Below are 20,789 nucleotides of genomic sequence, written 5' to 3'. Positions count from 1 at the left end.
ATAGATATACTTTCTGTTGAGGTCTCTATCAAGATTGCAGCTGAAGAAGAGTGGTTGTGTGAAAATTCAAAATGCGTGTTTCCTGCACGCTATTTCGAAATGCATATTTTGGTGGCATGTTTTCTCTGTGTACGTCGTCCGCCTTCGTTCCCGTCGCAGTTCCTGCCTGTTTGTGGATATGGAAGAGACGTTTGGCGTGTTTGCATCTCAAGTTCGGGAGGCATCTGGCTAGTGTCGGTTTATGTATAGGAGAGGAGAAAGTGCACGGTGTCGTCATTGGGCACCCGAAATGTTCAACGGAAATTTGCAAGAAGATGATTTATCAATCTTTCTTTTTTTTTTTTTTCGAGAGTTTGGTAACAAGGTATTGCATTGTCAGGTGGTGACTTTTTGGTTAATCGCGGCTCCTGCCACCTACTGGTGGAAATAAAGTTCATTCATTCATTGTATTGTATTGTACTGTATCGAAAAAAAAAGGCATGGAGCTGTAGGCTCCACCTACATGAATGCCGGCTACACCATAGCAAGTATAGCTGGTAACAAAGAGCCTGAAGAGTATTAGAATATTTTCGTTTGTAGAGTAGTTTTCTTCGTGAAAAAATAAAATAAAATGAAATAAACTAGCCTACAAATGAAAATATTCTACTACTGGAAGAAGGACTGAGGCTTCCGACCCTGCCCTAATATAATAATAATAATTGGTTGTTTACGTCGCGAGACAACTGAGATCATGAGTGACGCCACAGCGGTCGGTCTGTGGATTGCTCTTTCCTTTAACGTGCCATGAAAGCTCACCACACGGCACCCCGTATTTAACGTCCCTCGCGGAAGACTGCGTATCTAAGCAAATTGTACCCTACCACCAAGTTGCTGGCGTCCTCAGCCAGGTTCGAACCCGCGATCTCGAGATCAGAAGCGAACACGCTACCGACAGAGCCACCGAGGCCGGTCCTGCCCGAGTCTAATTCGTTCTTTTCTTGTAAGCCGTGTACGCGAACTGCAGATCATCTCAGCACATCACTGCATCCCCATATCATCGTCATCATGTATTTCTCTCTCTCTCTCTCTCACTGCACACCCTCAGATATTCCGAGCTCGCGATATCCCATCGATATCGCGACAAAATATTTAAAAGAACAGCTAAATCGTAAATAATTTAATTACAAGAGCAATAATGTCGTTACGCATTTCTTTGTCGCTTGCATGAACAGGAAGGTGTGCCCTCATATGCACACTAAAACCACTTTGCAAAACAACTGGCAGAAGTCGTAATAACACTTTGTCTTTCGGCCTCACTTAACTCGAGAAACACCACCCTGTATATATCGAACGCCATTTCCTGGCAGTTAATGATTTTATCAATCAATCGTATACGGCTCGCTACTCTGTATTGATTGAGCACATGAACGCCAGCGCTGATAAAAACGCATCCTCGATTTATCAGCCACTCTGTCGTCGTTGCCTTCCCGGAAGGTTTCCTCTTCGGGGCCTCACACTGTTTATTGACTGACAGGATAGATAGTAAAGCGATAAAGTGAAGAGAGAGAGAAAAAAACTGGAATCGAAAGATCCTGGCAACAATTAAAAGGATGACCGGATACCCCCCGCGCGATTAAAGCATTCGTAAACGCACGAAAGTTCCCCATTGTGTTTTGAAGCTCGCCTTTAAAGCAATTAGAGTGGAAGTGCAATTACGCCAAGGAAGTTTTGGGATAATTGAAAGCGCGTGTTCCGCGTCGAACACCAGAAGGCGCTGTATGTGCGTTTGAAATATACTTTATCCATTAATTTTCTACTGTATCCAAATCGAAGCTTCATTCGCGCATGAAACAACGAAAAAAAAGAAAAAAAAAGAAAAGGAAATAAAGAAATCGGGGTAACGCTGCGTGGGAGTGATATGTGATTTAATAGGAATTGAGATTCGATTTCCAATTTGTGTGCACTGCCTTCCTGAGTGTTTTCAGTCGGTTACCCCTTTTGTTAATTGTAGTAATTAAGATTGAATTGCACTAATGAAGGTAGCTCGTCCGTGTCGGACACAGCTTTGTACAATGCACTGATTAACTTCTACTCTTTGCCTCCGCCTCCCCCCTCATTACATTCGGCATTTGTGCTTTCCTCATTACGTATATGGCTGATAAGTAAAATCACTTCATACAAGAATCAAGCGTGAGACAAAAAAGAAAAAAAAAACGACGTGATGTTAAGTGCGGGGAATACTGGCTGTTCAAATTTACCTCTTTCATAATTGCCTATGCGCATGCGCGTGGTGCCTGTGACCATGAACGCGCCACGGAACGTTTTATCCGCTCTCGAAAGATGGCATCTTACGCATCAAGGAGCTAGGGTGGCTGAGTACGAGCTATTTAGGCACCCTACAATGATTTATTCATAGCAAATATCTATATCATTCATGGGTAAATTTTTTAGAACCCGCTGTTGCTTTACGGTTTCTGGTTGACGCGCACTAGAATAGTGCTCTGGACTACCGCACAATCGCTTGCATCGCCTTGCAAGACCTTTTCGTGATCCCTCCGACAAAACCCATCGCAATTTTGTGGAAGAAGCTGTTGGAGAGGATGTTCACTTAAACAGCACCGTCTTGTTCTCTCTTCTGTGCAGTTAACGAGATTAGGAAGAAGAAGAAAAAAAGAAAAAGAAAACGGGTCTGAGAAAAATTCTCTCTGCAAAACCCCAGGTGCGCTACGATATATAATTTGAAGGGAATCAAGAAAGAAGAAACGAGAAGACAAAGGTTTCCTGGCCACGAGAGCGCCTCTGGCCTTTCTCGCGAGACTCCACGAGATCGAGCAAATTAGGTTAAACTGGTTAAAATAAATCGGCTCAAACGGGACGCAGGTGCCGCTCACTGGGGATATGTTTGAGTGGAGGGACAAAGAGAGACGGACGACTGGAGGTTTCAAGCAATGAATTGTGGATGAATGGGGCGGTTCCTTTGCCTCAGTTTTGAGCGCCGCGGACTCCTTTCAAAATGTCTCGTGGCGCACTCTGGAAACCTGAGAACAACAAATACGCGTTCAGTATCGCTTTGCCTTATGAGACTCAAAGGGCTAAACTTACGTTCAACTTCAACAGCTTCTAAATACTTTTCTTTTATTTTTTATTTTTTTTACGATTTCGTTCTGTAGGCTGCTAAGCATGCGGCAGTAGTTGTAAATGTGGTCGACGGAACAGAATTCTGTCTTGCACACAACCAAATAATATCTTCTATATTTGGCGTCTTCTATGAACAGCTCAGTACCGCTCTGGGCGCTATATCCACAAGGCCTACCAAAGTTCCCTTCGTCCATCATATATCGGCTTCCACGTCCTCCGCTTTTGAAAGGCCGTGCGAACTGAGAGGGACAAAGTGACCTCTTCAAACGCGTGTATCCAAAGTGGACGGTGTGTCCAAAGACAACCTCGTCGTAAAGAGGATTCCTCGTTCGAAGTGTCCCCCGGGCGCGCCTTCGGGTGCGTTTGTCAATTCGGTCGAATATTCTGTGTATATATAAATATTAGCCCAAAGCAAGTGTGCTAGTGTTAGGTGGATTAGTAGTGTGGTTGTCGCCGCAAAGTTTATGCTTCGGGAAAGGCAGGTGGACGTAAACCTCAATTTGCAGCTTCGTGGCTTTAAATAATGTGCGAAACTAAATTATTGCATTCGAAGGATGTTCGTGACAGCCACTTTGTAAAACAGGAACTATTAGTACAAAGCAACTGTTTTGCGAAGGGAGCACTAATTTGAACAGAGTCTGTAGCGGTGACAGCATATTGTGGTGCTAATTTCACTAACGATCGAGATTAGCATATTAATTATGCAAATATATACGAAGAAGAGGACATGTAATGGCGACGAGTGCGAAAATTCGCCAATTATTTTGTGGCTCACTAAGGCACACTAGTTAGTATGAGGTGCAATTCGAAATTTGGAATTTAATTTAAAAATTAAATGTAACGTTGAGGTGGTGGGGTGAATGATGAAATGAACACGCTTGTCCTTTGTATTACACGAGGCCCTCGCGGCCGAATAATGTCAGTACACAGTATGTAAAGAGAGTTTCATTGCTCATTTCCCTGCGTGCGAATGCGAGTCGAATTTGTTTTAAATGCCACTTCTTCGATGGCTTATTGATTGGAGATTATAATTGCAATTTGATTTTGAAATAAATTCGCGTCTTCATTCATTGTACTCTGTGATGCATAAACACTCTCAAAAATACGACTAAAAATTCCAACACTGCTGCAGTCAACAGTGGTTCAGACCATGACGGACAGCAGCTGTTCTGAGGCACGCAGAAACCAACGAACAGAACACAATCCTCCAAGTGCCTAAGAACCTGGTTCAGTTCATTCTATTGTCTCTTCGCACTACCCGTACTATAGTTTGTATATATATAGTTCGTTTATTCCGTTTCACTACAATGTGTTCAATGCCCACATAACCGTTAGTGCCGCTGTAGGGTTTTGATGAATTCAAAACGCCGGTCGCACACAGAATAGCACGACGCGAGTCTTCCTGTCAAGTGTCTGTCAAACTGTTATTTATTTATTTATTTATTGCTCTAATTTGTTTACCCTGCGAAGGTGTTGTGTGCCTTGACATGCTTTAGTCCGGAAACCGTCATTGGGATATTTAGCTGACGTAACGGCAAGCAAAAATCATTAAATTGAATCGGTGTTAAATTTCACTTCTTCGTTTTCCGGTTCCAGAAAATCGCTTCTTCGCGGAAAATATCGATTCAACAAATGTCTTGAGAAGTTTGCGAGCAATGTTGATTCATTTAGCTTGTCCTCCGGCGTCATGAAACGAAGGCCGCGCCAGAGGAATTCTTTCGGGGCACCGAAATGGTTACAACATTTAGAACCTAGCGCCCTTGTACAACGATGGGGGAAGAAATCTTGCTCGCGCAATAAATCATTCATAAACTGCTAACGCGACGTTTTCGAGTATATTTTACGATTCCCAGAGACCTCTTGAATTCCGAGTGAACATTTTCAAACGCGGACGTGATCGCGTTAAGAATTCACTAAAATGACTCTGGTTCCAAAACTGCCGTCCTTGTTCTCGAAAAGTTCCCGAGTTTTGAATCATATTCGGGGATAGCCTTTAGCATAACGTTATCTATTGATAAGAAAGGATTGGTATCACCCTTTCTAGCGGGTTGTTATGATCAGAGGGAACAGCGACAACCTTCTCCAGCTTTTGTATCCACGTCTCTTTGGTGCTTTCTACAGGGTTTCGGACAGAGTGCGTGATATAAATAAAATATGAAAAATGAAGCGGCACTTTCTTTGTCACCTAGAGTGCGCTTCAAGCGCCCGAGAGTACGGAGGGAATTGATGCGCTTCCCTGAAAGCGAAGACACGTCGTGCCTGCCAAGATATTTACTCGTTCTGCCGATGACGGCATGAAGTGCTGGCTGTGACATGATTCATGCACTCAATGCGTTACTGTTAAAGTTTTAGTTTACTCCACTGCTAAAGTGTTATTGTTTAAAGTTGTTTTCGCTACATCGTGTTGGCGAGAAGAAGCGCTTTTATAAGAACGATGTATCAATTTCCAAATGTGCATTTAACTTTGGAAACTGTTTCCTGAAATTATGGACTAATTAAAAAATCCGAAACGTCCTCCGACCTCTGGTTCTCTCACAACAGTAGCGAGGACGTCATTTTGACGTTTCATGCGGACCACCAGTTACATTGCTGCTTCCTTTTTTTTTTTCTTACTTATAAAAGGTCTTTAGAGGAGTGCCACTAGACTACGGCCCGCACTACACTACCGGGCTCTCTCCGGCTCACCTTGTGGGAGTCTGGGATTGGCTGGCGGCGCAAAACGTCATTCGGGACGGAGGAAATAAATGTTTTCGATACGTCGGGTTGTGTTTGGCGTAGCTCAGTGACGTTTCCTGACGCATTGGAGGATGGAGAGAGGTGCGCTGATTCAGCGTCACCTATATATACAGAAGGCTCGCCTAATGCCTCCGGTGGTGGTGGTGATGATGGTGAAAGGGCTAGCTGTTGTCGGCCTCACAGAGGTGGGCATCTTCACGACTGACGCCCTGGGGAATGTGCGTCCTGGGCCAACTTCTAAGGGAACTGTGCCGAATTCCTCCTCTCCCTCCTTCGTGCGCGGACATATAAAGTCGGGATGTTAGCCAAACCGCCGCGGACGATTTCAAACACAAGCCTTATGTGACTACTAGTGGTTGCCAGTGCGGCTCTCTGAAGTCGGCCCAGGTCGCACGACCCTTCTGCGATAATCGTGACGTTGCCCACCTTAGCGCGGCCGACTACGGCAAGTAGTTCCATCATCATCATCATCACCACCACCACCGTTCTGGGTCGTGTTGGTTCATTTCGTAATAACTTGGATTACAAAAAGTCTCGCACATATTTAGGTGCAATGAAAGCCCCGCGTTCACTCTGTGGAGTTGTTTTTCAAGCAAAGTGTGGCAACCAGTTTAATGCCCCTTTAAAGTATGTTCCCATTCCCTTTAACCGGCGAGGACAATCAGTTGTAAAAGCTTATTGATTCATTTTCACCGACACACTCTGCATCGAACCTTTCCATTGGCTCGACTGGCAACACTGTGTCCCAGCGCGTAAGCGCCGTGCACAAAAGATGCTCAGTCAATATCCACACGCTATACATAACCGCAGCCCAGTTATAGGGACATCGATTTTGCCCAGTTCAATTTGTTATGCAACTCCGTATTCAGCCAAGTTTGTTAGATGGCTCTGAGGTTTTCGTGTCAATGGTGCATCATTGTTCTCCTAACAATGCGGCCCAGGGTTGTCGGCAGCTCGGCGGGATATTCCGCTAGATTCAGCGGAGCCTCGTTTATAACGCGCCGAAGCTAATTATATTCACTGGTGCGTTACTGGCGCTCGAGGGTGTCGGTGCTGTTCGGAGGCTATTTAGGAGGCTATTAAAGGGAGATAGCGATATGCCGTTCGGACACGTGCCTCTCGTACGTGGCTTGTAAATTTCGTTATGGAAGACGAGCTTTCGGCTCTCTGCTATATGGCACGGTAGGTTTTGCTATATAGGTACATCGTTTAAGATGGAACTTGATGCGGATTCGGAGTGTGTTGTCGTTTATTTATTTACTTGCGTTACCCTCAAAGCTTATACGTCATTAGGCAGGGGGAGGGGGAATAACGACCGATACAGGCATCAGTGGATAAACATAGTGTAAGGGAAACAGTAGTAAGAGAGAGAGAGAGAAAGATGCTGCTGCAAATCGAGGCGCACTACAAAGCAAAACGTGTTGGAAACATGAATGAAGAAACAAGAAAGTCACTGAAAAGGTTAGCCAGCTGCAGGACTCGAACCCACAACTTCTGGATTGCCGGTCCAGGTTTGTCCCTTCAGATGACGCTACCTTGGAAGTGTTTGGAGAGGGCTGTTAGCTTAGCTCACTTGATAGAGCCCTGGACCGGCAGTCCAGAAGATGTGGGTTCGAGTCCTGGCTGGCTCACCTGCCAGCTGGCTAACCTTTTCAGTGACTTCCTTCTTTCTTCATTCATTGTTCTTAGGCACTTGAGGCTTTGTGTGCTTGTTCTTTCTTCTGTGTTCCAGCCTCAGAACATCAATTTCCATCGTTGTTGGAAACGTTCTGTTGCATGAGGGGGTCACATGATACTTTCTTGAACTGTGAAATATCGGTAATTATATGAGGAAATAAAAGAACTCGAAGCTCTTTGGCTGCACGTATAGTATACGAGTTTGTAACCCAAACGCCGCCATACCAGAACTGGACAGCTCGGCAGCTGTCCAGTGCTGCCGTTTGGGTTACCTAATCGTTAATTATAGTAATGTGAAATAATTGTGCATGCTAATTAATGACGGAACCAACGATATTAGGAGGCGAAATACGTGTGTCGCCAACCCTGATTTTAGACTTACGAATTATCCAACAGACAAGCTGCACATTCACCTCATCCTTTCAAAATGAGCCCTGCAGAGCACTAGAAAAAACAAGTTGTTTGAAGAATTTGTGTTTCAAGTGCCCAGGTACGTTAGACGGCATTCTCCATCTCTTTCGCTGAGCTGTAGGTTTCGGTTCTTAGGGTCTTGCAATGAATAGACCTCTACCCGAGAAACGTCATCATGACGTTGGTAGACAGACTGAAACTGAAACCGAAACAAATCTGAAAGGGAGGGCTGGGTTCCACGAATGGGTACTTGTTCGCTGCCTCCTATTGAAAGAAAAGTAGGACCGAAGGTCGCGTCCCTTTCAGGGACCATCGTAATCCCCTCAAGATCGTGGCTTTCGTGCGCGACCTTGTTTGCCCCCTAGCTTCGAGCGTAGTTCAACTCTACCAAACTGGTGGCGCTGTCGAACACTACGACGTCATTTGTTTACAGACAGGGAGATGTCTATTATACCAACGCCATCTGTCCACTTCTGACCTGGCAAGTAACGATCAAAACCGCATGTTTACAAATGGACAACCTTCCACTCTGCCGTTGCATCCGCGATACTCGCGTGTGTGCCTTCCATTTTCTCGAATCCGCTGTACAGAAGTGCTCTCAGACTATTAAAAAGTACGAAGTAGTATGTCTTCCGCTACAGATCTTCCTTTTGTAGCGAGCCTCTTGTAACGGGTGTTGTAGCAGACGACAACAGGCAAAGCAGACGACAAAGGTCAGGGTCTTCCCCAAAAAAAGTTCGCCACGTTTGTTAATCCTCTCGGAGACTCGACTGCGTCTAAAATCAAGTAATCCTTCCTGCGCTTAGTGATCCGTTCCCTGCCTAGCCTAAAACTCGGAAGCATCAAATTCACTTATAACGCAGACGACTTTGTGCGCGCTTTTACTGCGGATTTGGCAGACGAACTTCGCCATTTGCATGTTGATTAGGTCTGCCTTTTCTGCGCGCTTCCCATTAGTGACACGGATAAAGAAGAGAAAGCTGATTGGTTATTTGGTGAAGCTGCCGCCTCTGGTGGCGTCGAGCGTAATTACTTCGTATTGGAAGCAGAAACGCAGCCGCATGTCGAAGCGGATTCGAAGGCTCACTCGGGTTCGACAGCTGGTGCCAGTGCCTGAGAGTTAATACATGGCACCGCACGAAATATTTATTTGTAGAGGCAGAGAGAGTCGAGATTGGAGGACACTGATTGGGTGACGAGGGGTCTATGACGTTTTGCTTCCTGTGCTAGCGTGTGGAGAGCGACCACAGAGATGATTTGCTTGATTTGATTTGCAGAGGTCCTGTTGTTACGGAAACCGAAAATATTTTCAGTGCGATACGTATCTGTATCTGCAGCAATGACTGACTTTTGGAGAGGGAGCTTCGGTGTAGTTACTTAGATGGACTATAAGTTGACTTGCAGCATCGATGGCGTGTACGCTGCGGTCCATCCTTGGGAAGTAATTTGGTTATAAGTGCTGCCGAGGAAGTAACTGTAACTAATGACTCTTTCTCCGAGTATAATATGATCATTAACTAACTACTTACCCTCTTCAGTAACTATAGTTACAGTACTTTAACAACAACTTTATTTTCGGCCTTGGAGAGTGGGGAGTTTCATCGCAACAGGCGATACTCTACCCCATTGCTGGGTGGAATGGGGGGAATAAAATAACGAGCCCCTTCACAATAACGATCGAAGTCCGATGGTGTCCAGAAATGTCAGAAGAGCTTTGAGCGCAGAGCGTTGCTGGGCTGGATTGGGCCAGGGACCAAGCAATTTCGGTAGGGAGAAAGGGCGAGAGTCCAGCTGACGAAGAGACTCGGAGAGTGCGGTTCGGGATGGTTCGTAGTGAGGGCAATGAAGAAGAATGTGCTCCAGATCCTCAAGAGCACCACAGTGGCAGCAGGTGGGAGAATCAATTTGTCTCAAGCGGTAACGCCACTGAGCTGTAAAGGCCACATCGAGGCGCATGCGGTGGATTAACGCAGCATCCTGACGAGATGTGTTTCGTGGCATGCGGAAAGCGAGCGTGGGATCAACTCTGTTCAACATAGAGGGGGGAAGAATGTCGGTTGTCCGTTGGCGGGAAGCCAGGGGTGTCACTAGACGTCGCAGAATTGAACGGCGGTCTCCTCTGAGCAGAACAATACGGGTCCGGTTCCGATACGAGAGTGCTGCTTCTGCGGCGCTGTCGGCCTGCTCGTTCCCCACGACACCACAATGGGCTGGAACCCACTGGAGAACTAGCCTGTGGCCTGCGGCGTAGATAGTGTGGTAAGCCATTAACACGTCTGTGACTAGGGGTGCGGATGGGCCTCGTATGCCGGAATTTTCAATTGCTTGAAGTGCAGATTTGGAGTCTGTAAAGACTGCCCATTCCCGGGGTGGAAAATCAGCGATGTGTTGTAGAAAGAAAAGGATGGCATAGAGTTCCGTAGCTGTGGAGGAGGTTGGATGGGAAAGGCGTCTTCCGTGCACGACGCCTTCGGATGGAATGACGAAGGCTGAGGCGGACTTGCTGTTTCGGGATGCGCCATCAGTATATGCTGCCGTAAACGTAGAAAACTTCTCGTCTACCAGAGCATGAAAATGGGCTCGGAGGACTTGAGGGGGGACCTGATCTCTTCTTTGCAGAAGGTTTGGGAGGCGTACAAAAGTGGGCGGTACCGGTAGAGACCAGGGGGCTTCCAGCGGTATAGTGTCCTTAGTTATGAAGCCAGTGAGAGTCTGGCGTGTCCTCTGCGCTACTCGATAGAAGTCGCTTCCAGGGCGGTATCGAATTTTCCTGAGTAGCGGGTGGCGGGGAATGTGAGCACGCAAACGGAGGTAGTGCCGAGCCGTTTCCCGTTCACGGAGAACTTCAATCGGGAGCTCACCAGCTTTAGCCAGTATTTGCCGTGTTTCAGCCTTACAGTACTTTAGAATCGCATGTGTCCACTATAATTTCGCAAACCGCTTACATTTTCTTTCACTACTTAATATAACTATAACTTAACATGTTGCTACGCGCGCAGCGTAACTGTACGTGCAACTTCCTCACCTTTTTTGTGCAAAAACTGTAACTTAGCTGCCTTTTAAAGTAACTCTTCCCAAGACAACTGCGGACTATTAGAACGCGCGTAGTGCTCATACTGGCTACCAATTGCTTTTGAAATGTTTTAATATATATCTCTCAGGTACATCCTTCCTGAAATGATAACCTGACTTAACGCGGGGTTGTCCTAATTTCGATGTACGAGCATTTATCTCTCAATGTTCACCTGGGCGTGGTCTGCTTCGAAGTAGTGCATCGTTTATCGGAAGAACGGAACCCTACGATTGTTTTTGCTTCTTTATTTTCATTTAATGCGTATAGACTACGAATCGCACAGCTGCACAATCGTACCACGAAACAATAGGAACTTTTAGGATAACATACAAGTTTCACCATAACGTTTCCGAAAACATGATAAGTCAATCGCCTGATTCATTTGGAGCGACTGACATCACGTTGCTGATACCTGATTGACTGACAGTGATATAGAGTCTAAATCGGATAGCGCTTACGATTACCTAAAACTCCCTATTTGGGGAGTTACTATGTAAAAAACTCTCTATTTAGGGAGTACTAGTACAACGGAAGGTGTTCACGATGACAGTTTCGAAAATATGATAAGCCAATCACCTGATTCATTTGGAGCGGCTGACATTAGGTTGCTGATACCTGATTGACTGACAGCGATACGGAGTCTGTATCGGATAGCGCTTACGATTACCTAAAACTCCCTATCTAGGTATCTAAACGTGCTTTTTGGGGACCTGGAACTCCCTATTTAGGGAGTTTTAGTACATCGGGAGGTGTTCACGATGACAGTTCCGAAAACATGATAAGCCAATCACCCTCTTTCTTTGGAGCGGGTGACGTCACATTGCTATACTTGGATTTGATAACTATCGTGCCACACTCGTCATCCTGCTCATATATACTCGCGGCCTCGTGCGCTTTCTTCAAGCAACGGGCCTAACGGAGAGACCACTCTAGTGCACCTCTCACCTACAGTGTGCTTCCGTCCCATCAGTACCGGTCATCCTGCCTCTACATCACTTTGAAGTCCTCAACTCCCCTTTCTCCCACTTTCTTTTCCTTTTTTTTGGCTATAGTCGTGACGATGCCCACTTGAGTGCGGCCAACAACGGCAAGCTACCTCGACACCCCCCCCCCCCCCCCTGCTCATATATTATCCCACAATCACTGAGGTGTGGTAAGGCAATTGTTGCGGTGAAACACGTCATTTCATCGTCATTCATGTAGTAGTTGTTGTTAGTACCTTTCGATGCCTCTGCCTACCCTCGATGCCCATGACTAAAGTCAACTCCTTCCTCTCTTACAGGTGTGCGAGATGCACGTGGCGGGATATAAGTTCTCCGTGCTCAACAATGCCTTCGTGGTGCATCAGGGCCTCAAGACTGCTTCCACTTTCCACAAGGACAAGGACGCCGACCAGGAGCGCAATCGTGTCCTTTTCCGACAGTTTAAACTAGAGCTGCGGGAAAAGTACCCGGACTCCTCTCGACGATGCTACTGAGGAAGCAACGCATCATACCGTGTAAGGTCCGAGAAAAAAAAAAAAAAGAAAAACACCAAAATTCCAGAAATGGTTCGCGCTAATTTCGTATCTTTGTACGGTTCGGCTGACCACATGAACATGAATTTCTGCCTTGACTTCGCACTATTACGGCATTTATTTTTTTGTAAGTCCTGAGTGCTTCTTATCATTTCAAGCGTCACATCAGATTATCGCTTTTATCATATTTAGTTATCATATTCTCTATCGTATCAGATTATTATATACGTATCATATGATATATCACTGATATAACATGATATCATATTACCGTGATTATCTTGGTGTGGATTTGATCGATTTCTGATGATTGGGGTAAAAGGAAAAGGAGATGTTAGTTCCAAACTAGTCGGGGATGGCTACTCCAGTACGCGTTATTTAGGGCTGATTATATGTAAAACAAATGAAGGGAAAAGAAGGTGGTGAAAAAAAAAAAGGGAAAGGGAAAACTATACAAATGTATACACTTTTTGAGGCACACACGCTCAGACGCGAGCGCGGAAAACTCAATGAAGTGCGAATGTGCGAAAAACTAAATGCACGAAAAACAAACAAACGAACAAAGAGCGTTACGAGGTGTCAAAGAAGTCTGTCGAGACGAGGAATTGCACAAGGGTGTGCATGGCAGACTGTATGAGCTGATTTCCATGCCAGCACCCTAGAACCTTTTCGGTGGAGTATGGGCGATTATCCAGGTGGGGCAGCGATAACACAAGGGTACGACGGTGTGCACTGTACCTCGGGCAGTCTTGGAGCACGTGATCCACGTCTTCAACTACACCACACAGCACAGAACGCAGTTGGGGGAAGAAACCCTGCCGAGCTTAAACAATAGTCGGCCGCTGTATGGCACATTGAGGCGTAGCGTGTAGATGAGCGATGTATGCAGTCAATATGCATGGAAATCGGAATTTCTGATGAATTCTTCACGATTTCCATGCATATTGACTGGTTCTCCGATTTCGTTATTTTTACGGTTTTTTATGTGTTTCCGAATGTTGAGGTTTCGTTGCATTTCTAATGTGTTACAAGGGTCTTTCAAGGTTGACCGAGTGAGTAAATGTAATCGCATAAAACGTTCGGAGGAGGATGTGCAATCCCTCTCGCGTCAGCGGCACGTGCAGCAGCGGCAGCTATAATGGCGGCTAAAGCCGTGGAACAGAAATGCGTAATCAAGCTCCGTGTGAAGGAGAATGTCAAACCAGCTGAGACTTTGCAAAGATTACGGGCACAGTATGTGGAACAAACGATGTCAAGGGGAATAACGTACGAATGGTGCTCAGCAATCAGCGCGTTCCGCGAGCGAGGATGTTGGGACGGGAAAGCAGTCGCGTGGACAACGAACATGGCGGATGCGTCACCTGGTGTACGAAATTATAATCGAGGCTCTAAAGTAGCGCTAAATGTTGTACGACAGCAAACGCAAGAGGAGCCGAAACGTAGATATGAAGAGCGCATCATTGCAGCTGCTGAGAGAAGACGAGGAAGTAAGTGTGTCGACTATGTTGAGACCACGACCTACTAGATTATAACGACCATGTCACAATCAGCAACCCCTATGAGGAGCCCGTCCGCACGATCCGCCAGGGGCGCTACCCATCGGCACGCCACGATTGGACGATGGAAATTTGAATTCTGAACGCGCAGAAGCGTATGTACGACTACCGTAGCAGACGACAGCGATAGCTCCTATGAAAACGCGTAGAATGATGATGATAATCAACCTCAGAATAAAACATCTGTGGAACGTCCACCGCTTGTACAGAAATACTAAGGTAAGCTGAAGTACAAAGTATTGTAGAAGTTGAGGAAGCAATAACTGGGACGATGAGGAGCGCCACCGCTGGCTTCCAAAAATGCGGCGCTGGGAAGGGGTGCCCACGACGTGGTCGTTATAATCTAGCAGGTCGTGGTTGAGACATGTGTAGAGGCATGCCGTCTGCTGCTCGCAGCGGGCATCCCTTTTCAGGTTGCTGTATAAAACGCAATAAATACGTGCTTTGCCATTGTTATCTTGATTTATTACAACGACGTTATACGGAGCTCGAGTACAGTTCGAAGAATGAAACGGATCAGTTTTTGAAGCGGTGGACGGTAGTGCCACTAGTGCCGGCATTCCCGGCGTTTGGAGCACAGTGTGAACGCGAGGGTCGCGAAAGCCGCAAAAGCGGTGAATGAGTTCGCCGCGTTCGCGGCTTTCGATGTAGTGTGGACGTAGCAAAAAAGAGTTACCACAGCGATGGCAGCGGGGTCTATAGATGCGCACGGTGAATACTTTGAAAAACTGACGTGGTTTGGGCTTCCCGAAGTTTCCGTTGTATTTAAGGAAATAAAAGTCTCCGTCAACCACAATCGACCCTCGTATTTTGGATAGTGATAGAATATTGTTTCTTGGATTTTCATACATTCTTTTGAGCGTTTGTTGCAGTTTATTAGTTCCTCTTCCGCTTCGCTGGACTTGGTGGAATCTTCTGTATTCCCTCCGCTTAGTTAGTGTCCTTTAAAGGATATTTGCAGTTTTTGTTTGTTTTGAACGGATTTCAAAGTGGCTTCTCTTGGATTTTCTTGTGTTTCAATATTCTATTACAGATCGCATACTCATTACACATAATGCGTTCCTTCGACTTATTTTTTTATTTCAATTTTTTTCTCCACTTTTGACGTTTGCTGACAGATTTTCTTGGACTTTGTTGGATTTTGGCTCGATTTCCCCAGTGAATGATTCGTATTTAATTGGAGTCTTTATTTATTGGTTTCCGGTTGTGCTATTTCATCTTTCAGATTTCCTTCTAGCTTAGTCGCTTCGTTGGATTGTTTTTGGCTTTCGTCTAATTAATGGCTCGTTCTGCGTGTCGCTGGATTTCGATTGGGCGTTCTGCGATTAAGTAAATATCGCCGAAATTTCGCTGTTACAATAAAACCTGAGGTTATTATCGCTCTTTCCTCCCCAACACAACGCGAGAAACCAACGCATCGACCATTCCTGTCCCCTGAAACTAGGTCAGACGCACACGTCCTAAAATTTTGGCACCACATCGATAAAACCAACTTACGACGACGGAAACAACGTCGCTGTGTCCTTAAGTGTGCCTGCTGCATTTCATTGGGTCCTCGTTTTCGCAAGACGGGACGCTACCCTTGAACCGGGTACACAACCGACGAGCATGGCGAAGTCATTGGAATTAAACGGGAACGGATGTTCAATGGACCGAGTTTGTGAGGTCTTTCGAGATCAAATAAGAGCAGCCCAATATGCCTCCCCCGCTGACTTCTCATTATACCACCCACACGTAAGCTCACTTTCTTTGCTCGTCGTAGCGTAAACCGGCAGCACTACCAAAGCTTACGTCGTCCATGTACACAGAGAAAGACGGCCTCATTTGCATAAGCACCAAAGTTCCCTCCCTCCTTTGTTACAGTCGAGGGGAATTAATTAATATGGAAATGCGTGCTGCCCAGCTTAACTTCTTGGAGTGAGCTGCTTCGGGTTTAGTAGACAGCGTGCGCAATAGTGGTCAGCGCCTTTCTTTTCGCGTCCTATTATAGCAAGGTCGACGGCGAAATTTGCGTGTGCGCGTAAGCTTCCGTTATGGGTTCCTCCGCTTGTGGGTGCTTGTGTCTTATCCGTAATAAGCGTATATCCCTGCCCACAGTGTCTTAATGTGTACGGAATGTTTTCGTTCATATTGTCGTTCACATACAGAAATGTGTTGTTCGATGCGTTTGAATGCCTGCAGAATGCGTTCTACAGGTTTTCCCGCCCATTTTAGTCCAAGTGTCATCTGAATTAGTCCAGGTGCCGCCTGAAATAATCCAAGCGCCATTCAGTTTAATCCGGGTGCCATCTGAAATAATCCAGGCGCTATTCCATTTAATCTTGGTGCCATCTGAATTAATCCATGGTGTTTTTTAAGCACTATAATCGTGTATTCACACGTGGGAAATCCCCGTGGAATATTCTACAGACATGAAGTGACAGGAAAAGTAGAAAGCCGCTGACGGGACTGAAGTTCTACTGCGTCTTATGTTGAGCATTCGCACGGCGCCGAGATATTGGGAGTTGGCGAGCTGATGTATAGCAGGCGACACCATTGGTCATGTCGTCTGCCGCTGAATATCCTGTAACTCATCTGCAGGATATTCCCCGCGGTTAGCAGAGCGCGAAAAGACACGGTGCACATAGCAGACGACACCATTGGTCCTGTCGTCTGCGAAGGAATATATTGTGACTGATCTGCAGGGTATTACCCGCGGTTAGAAGATAACGAAAAGGCATGACCCACATAGCAGACGACACCATTGGTCCTGTCATTTGCTACGGAATATCTTGTGACTCTGCCGAAGGATATTCCATGAAAGACATGAAGCACATCCTGCAGCTGAGGTACACGATATTCCGCAGCAGACGACAGGACCAATGGTGTCGTCTGCGATATGCGTCGTCTTTTCATGCTCTTCTAACCCTGGTGAATATCCTGGAGATCCGGCACAAGACATTCCTTCACAGACGACAGGGCCAACGGTGTCGTCTGCTGTGTGCGTCATGTCCTTTCGCGCTCTTCTGCCCGCTGGGAATATCCTGCAGCTCAGTCACGAGATATTCCGTAGCAGACGACAGGACCAATTGTCGTCTGCTATGTGAGTCATGCCTTTTCGTGCTCTTCTAAGCGCGCGGAATATCCTGCAGCTCAGTCAGAAGATATTCTGTAGCAGACGACAGCTCCAATGGTCGTTTGCCATACTCCCGCTTTAACTCCCAATATGTCGGCGTCGTGGGAACGCTCCAGTGGGGACGCGGCAGAACTTCACTTCCATCAGCAGTTTTTCTTTTTTTTTTACTTTTCGTTCCTCTAGAATATTCTGCGGGAATGTCCCTCGTGTGAATACACGGTTATAGTGTTTAAAAACACCATGGCTTAATTCAGATGACACACAGATTAAATTGAATAGCACCTGGATTATTTCCGACGGCACCCGGATTAAACTGAATGGCGCATGGATTATTTCAGATGGCACCTGGATTAAATCAGACGGCACTTGGACTAAAATGGGCGGTAAAACCTGTAAAAATATGGCGTGAGGTCAGACAAAGCGTGTCCCTAACTCACTACGTCAGTCGTCCGTGGCGGTCTCCTGTAAAGCGTGCTTTCACTGCACAAGTTCGGTGTACGAAGGAGAAGTAACCTCTCTGCTAAGCTCTCTCAGCCCCCCCCCCCCCGATTTCTTTTTTTTTTTTTTTTTTTGTAATGAGCGCAGTTTTAATGAACAACCAGACAGAGCTGTAGAGCTAAAGAATTTGCATATTTAGATATTGTGAGCTAGGAAATTCTTCGGCGAACTGTTTACTGCGCCTTTAGCGGAAAGCCGTAACTCCGGAGCCTGTGTACAGTTCACGAGTTACTTCAGCTGCAATGAGCTCGTTCTCTGCGTCACCAGTTCAAACGCACACAGAGTGCAATGCACGGCTCAAGCCTAGATATTCCCGGTGGGATAACTCCTCCCAAGCTCGGGGGTACATCACCACCTGAACTGCGCAGAGAAAGGTTATCACGAGTGGGGTAAGAAATAAACCAGTTTTATTTTACGCAGGTTGATTACATCTCTTGGGACCGAGTTGCGTGCACAGTGCAATACAATATGCTGTGCAAATTGGGTGAGGATTACAAACAGACCAATTTTATGATCCTCACCTTCTATTTCGTTTTCTTCGTACTTGATCGAAGTCTCTGAAGTACACGGCTGTTCTACCAAGTCTTGCTAAACCATACGTGCCATCTTTCTTTTCCACCAGGTGTCTCCCTCCCGGGCATTCCCGGAAACAAGTTCATGACAATCGAGGATCCATGTGCTTCCATGTAATCCGGTGGCGTCCCCTGACACTTCTTCGATGACATCTCGCGTTCCCTGTCACGTGTTCCTCCTCGCCATCTGGAAAGCATCTGAACCATCAGAAAACAAAGCAGAAGGGAATGGCATTTCACCAGTACGTGAACAATGAAAAGTGGAAATGAAACGCCGCTACGCGTGGCTTTCGTCTGGCCATAATCGGAAAGTAAAAAAGAAAGAACGAAAAGAAAAAAAAAGAACATTGTTCGCTCCATTTGGTTCGTGTTTATATAACGGCACATAGATGGCGCAGCGTACCGATGCAGCCAAAAGCCAAACCAAGCCCAACAGGTGCACATTCGTCAGCTTAGCCAAGCCAAGTGTAGCGGCGTTCCATATCAACCTTCCCGCGATTCTACTTGAAACGATGTAACGCTGCGCTGGAAGTGAGAATCTACATGACAATGTACATGGAAGTGGAGATGGTTTGACGGCGTGACATGTGCGTTGACTGGTCTTGATCATGTTCTTTCCACGATGCGTGGTTGTGATTGTGTGGTCACGCTTGTTTTGTGATGTTGTATCTTACAAACGTTGCACAGGTTTGAAACGTTACATTGTCTCCGTCTTCTGAAATGCGATTGCCATAATGTATGTCTGTGCATAATCGTGTTTTCAACTGGAGATGTTGTAATTATTGTACAGAACGAAAGACATGATGTTCACTGGTTGAACAGAATTTGCTTTTTTGCAACTAAGAAAGGCTATGTAACTAAGCGTTCTGCGATATGATAGTTGTCATTTCGTGTGACCTGCCCCATGCGTGTCCTACAAATGCTCTGTGTGTTTCACGTGCGTACGTAAGCTGCAGAAATACCCTCTTCAGGTACAGCTCCCTGCAACGTTAACTTGAACGCGGCGACGGCTTGCGGAGCAGTTGGAGAGCCACCCTATCGCCGCTACGTAGAACTACAGGGAGAGCGCGTTCTGGGCTATCCCACTCGTGTTTGGGGGTGTTTGTCGAGAAGCCTCCTCCGCGCATCCGGAGCGGAGCGTCTCTTCTCGACAAACATCCCCAAGCATGAGTGGGCTAGCCCACAACGCTCTTTCTCTATAGTTCTACATAGCGCCGACAGGGCGGCGCTTCAACTGCTCGGCCAGCCGTCGCCGCCTTTCAAGTTAACGTTGCAGAGAGCTGTAAATGTATGCGTGGCCGTTCATTCTCGAATTTGCACATCCAGTACCGTGTTCAAACTCGTTTGGTATAGCAAGTTGATAGATTTTCTGCTTTTACAGATATGTGCTCGAAAATTAGCTGAAACTCGTTGAATCTGTACACGAACTGAGTCATCAAGTCAAAGTCACGAAGGTACCTGCTTTTGTTTCATACTATGTATATAGCATTTAGGTTATTACGGGACGGTTTACTGATTGTTGTTAAAGTTTATCTTTGTTTATGACATTATTTACACGAAATGTTGTCCTCATAACTCTCAGATGACATCGGAGTCAGATAGTCAAGAGATATGCCATGAAGTACGTATACGTATTTTTTAACGTTACTTCTTGAAGACTCATGTGCCATGTAAAGCTTCTGTTTGTTCCATTTATTGTTAAAGCAAGTTTAGCTCATTTTCGTAGCGTTCGATGCTTTCCTGGGAACGTTAGAGGCTTTAATACCACTGAGATTGATTCTCAATCTGCCTATGACAATATTTTTTTTTTCTCGTTGCAACTTATCTAGCCTATATTCACTTCACCCGAAGAAGTTTCCTTAAATTACTGACACGGATGTCTGCCTACATAAACTTCCGTTTCACGTACCGTCAGTTTTGTGTAGCCTCTTGCATCACGTCAGTGTCGTAACCAGCTCTACTCATTCTAGTCATATCACGTGGTTGACATCGTCAGTGACGTTACACATGATGTGTCGTTCGTAAGGTTTCTCTGCGAACGCTTCAATCCTGACGTTTCGGGCAAGAAGGAGCAGTACCAGCAAGAGCAAATCCTCGGTTTGGGGAGGGGGGGGGGGGTCTGTCGGAGCGCGTTGTGGGGGAGGGGAGAGAGGGAACTCCCCTGGATCCGCCACTGCGTGCAACATCCCGATCTTTGAAACAAGATCACTGTTATTGTCGAGAAGAGTTCTTACATTTCTTATTTTATATCGATGGTTTGGGACAAAGGGATGGGCGTTATTGTGGACGAAGAAGGCAACGTCTCCTTGAGCTTGAGGATCGTAGAGGGACCGGGACGTGAACAGAGAACCGGACGGGACTAAAGCCCCACAGGACAAGTTTCACTCCTCGCGTTCACTCTTTTCGTGTCCTCGTCCCTTTACGATCCTCAAGCTCAAGGACATGTTGTTTTCTTCACCGTCACACCAGCTCGCTTGCCTTCTTGTGTTATGTTCATTATTGTGGACGTGATGCTTTT

General features: G+C 46.1%; 1 protein-coding gene across 1 annotated transcript in view; it reads left to right on the top strand.

Annotated features, from left to right (window-relative positions):
* Positions 1-20,185, top strand: part of LOC135396923 (beta-1,4-glucuronyltransferase 1-like) — a 120,889-nt gene extending 100,704 nt beyond the window's left edge. The window contains exons 6-7 of the mRNA XM_064628163.1: positions 12,297-12,512; positions 18,322-20,185. Coding sequence (XP_064484233.1) covers positions 12,297-12,491 — 195 coding nt within the window. The 3' untranslated portion in view covers positions 12,492-12,512; positions 18,322-20,185. The remainder of the gene's footprint in view (positions 1-12,296; positions 12,513-18,321) is intronic.
* The last annotated feature ends 604 nt before the right edge of the window (positions 20,186-20,789 follow it).

Source organism: Ornithodoros turicata, chromosome 6 (assembly GCF_037126465.1).
Source record: "Ornithodoros turicata isolate Travis chromosome 6, ASM3712646v1, whole genome shotgun sequence".
NCBI lineage: Eukaryota > Metazoa > Arthropoda > Arachnida > Ixodida > Argasidae > Ornithodoros > Ornithodoros turicata.
The sequence above is the reverse complement of the archived record's forward strand: the minus strand, read 5'-3'. Positions and strand labels throughout refer to the sequence as shown.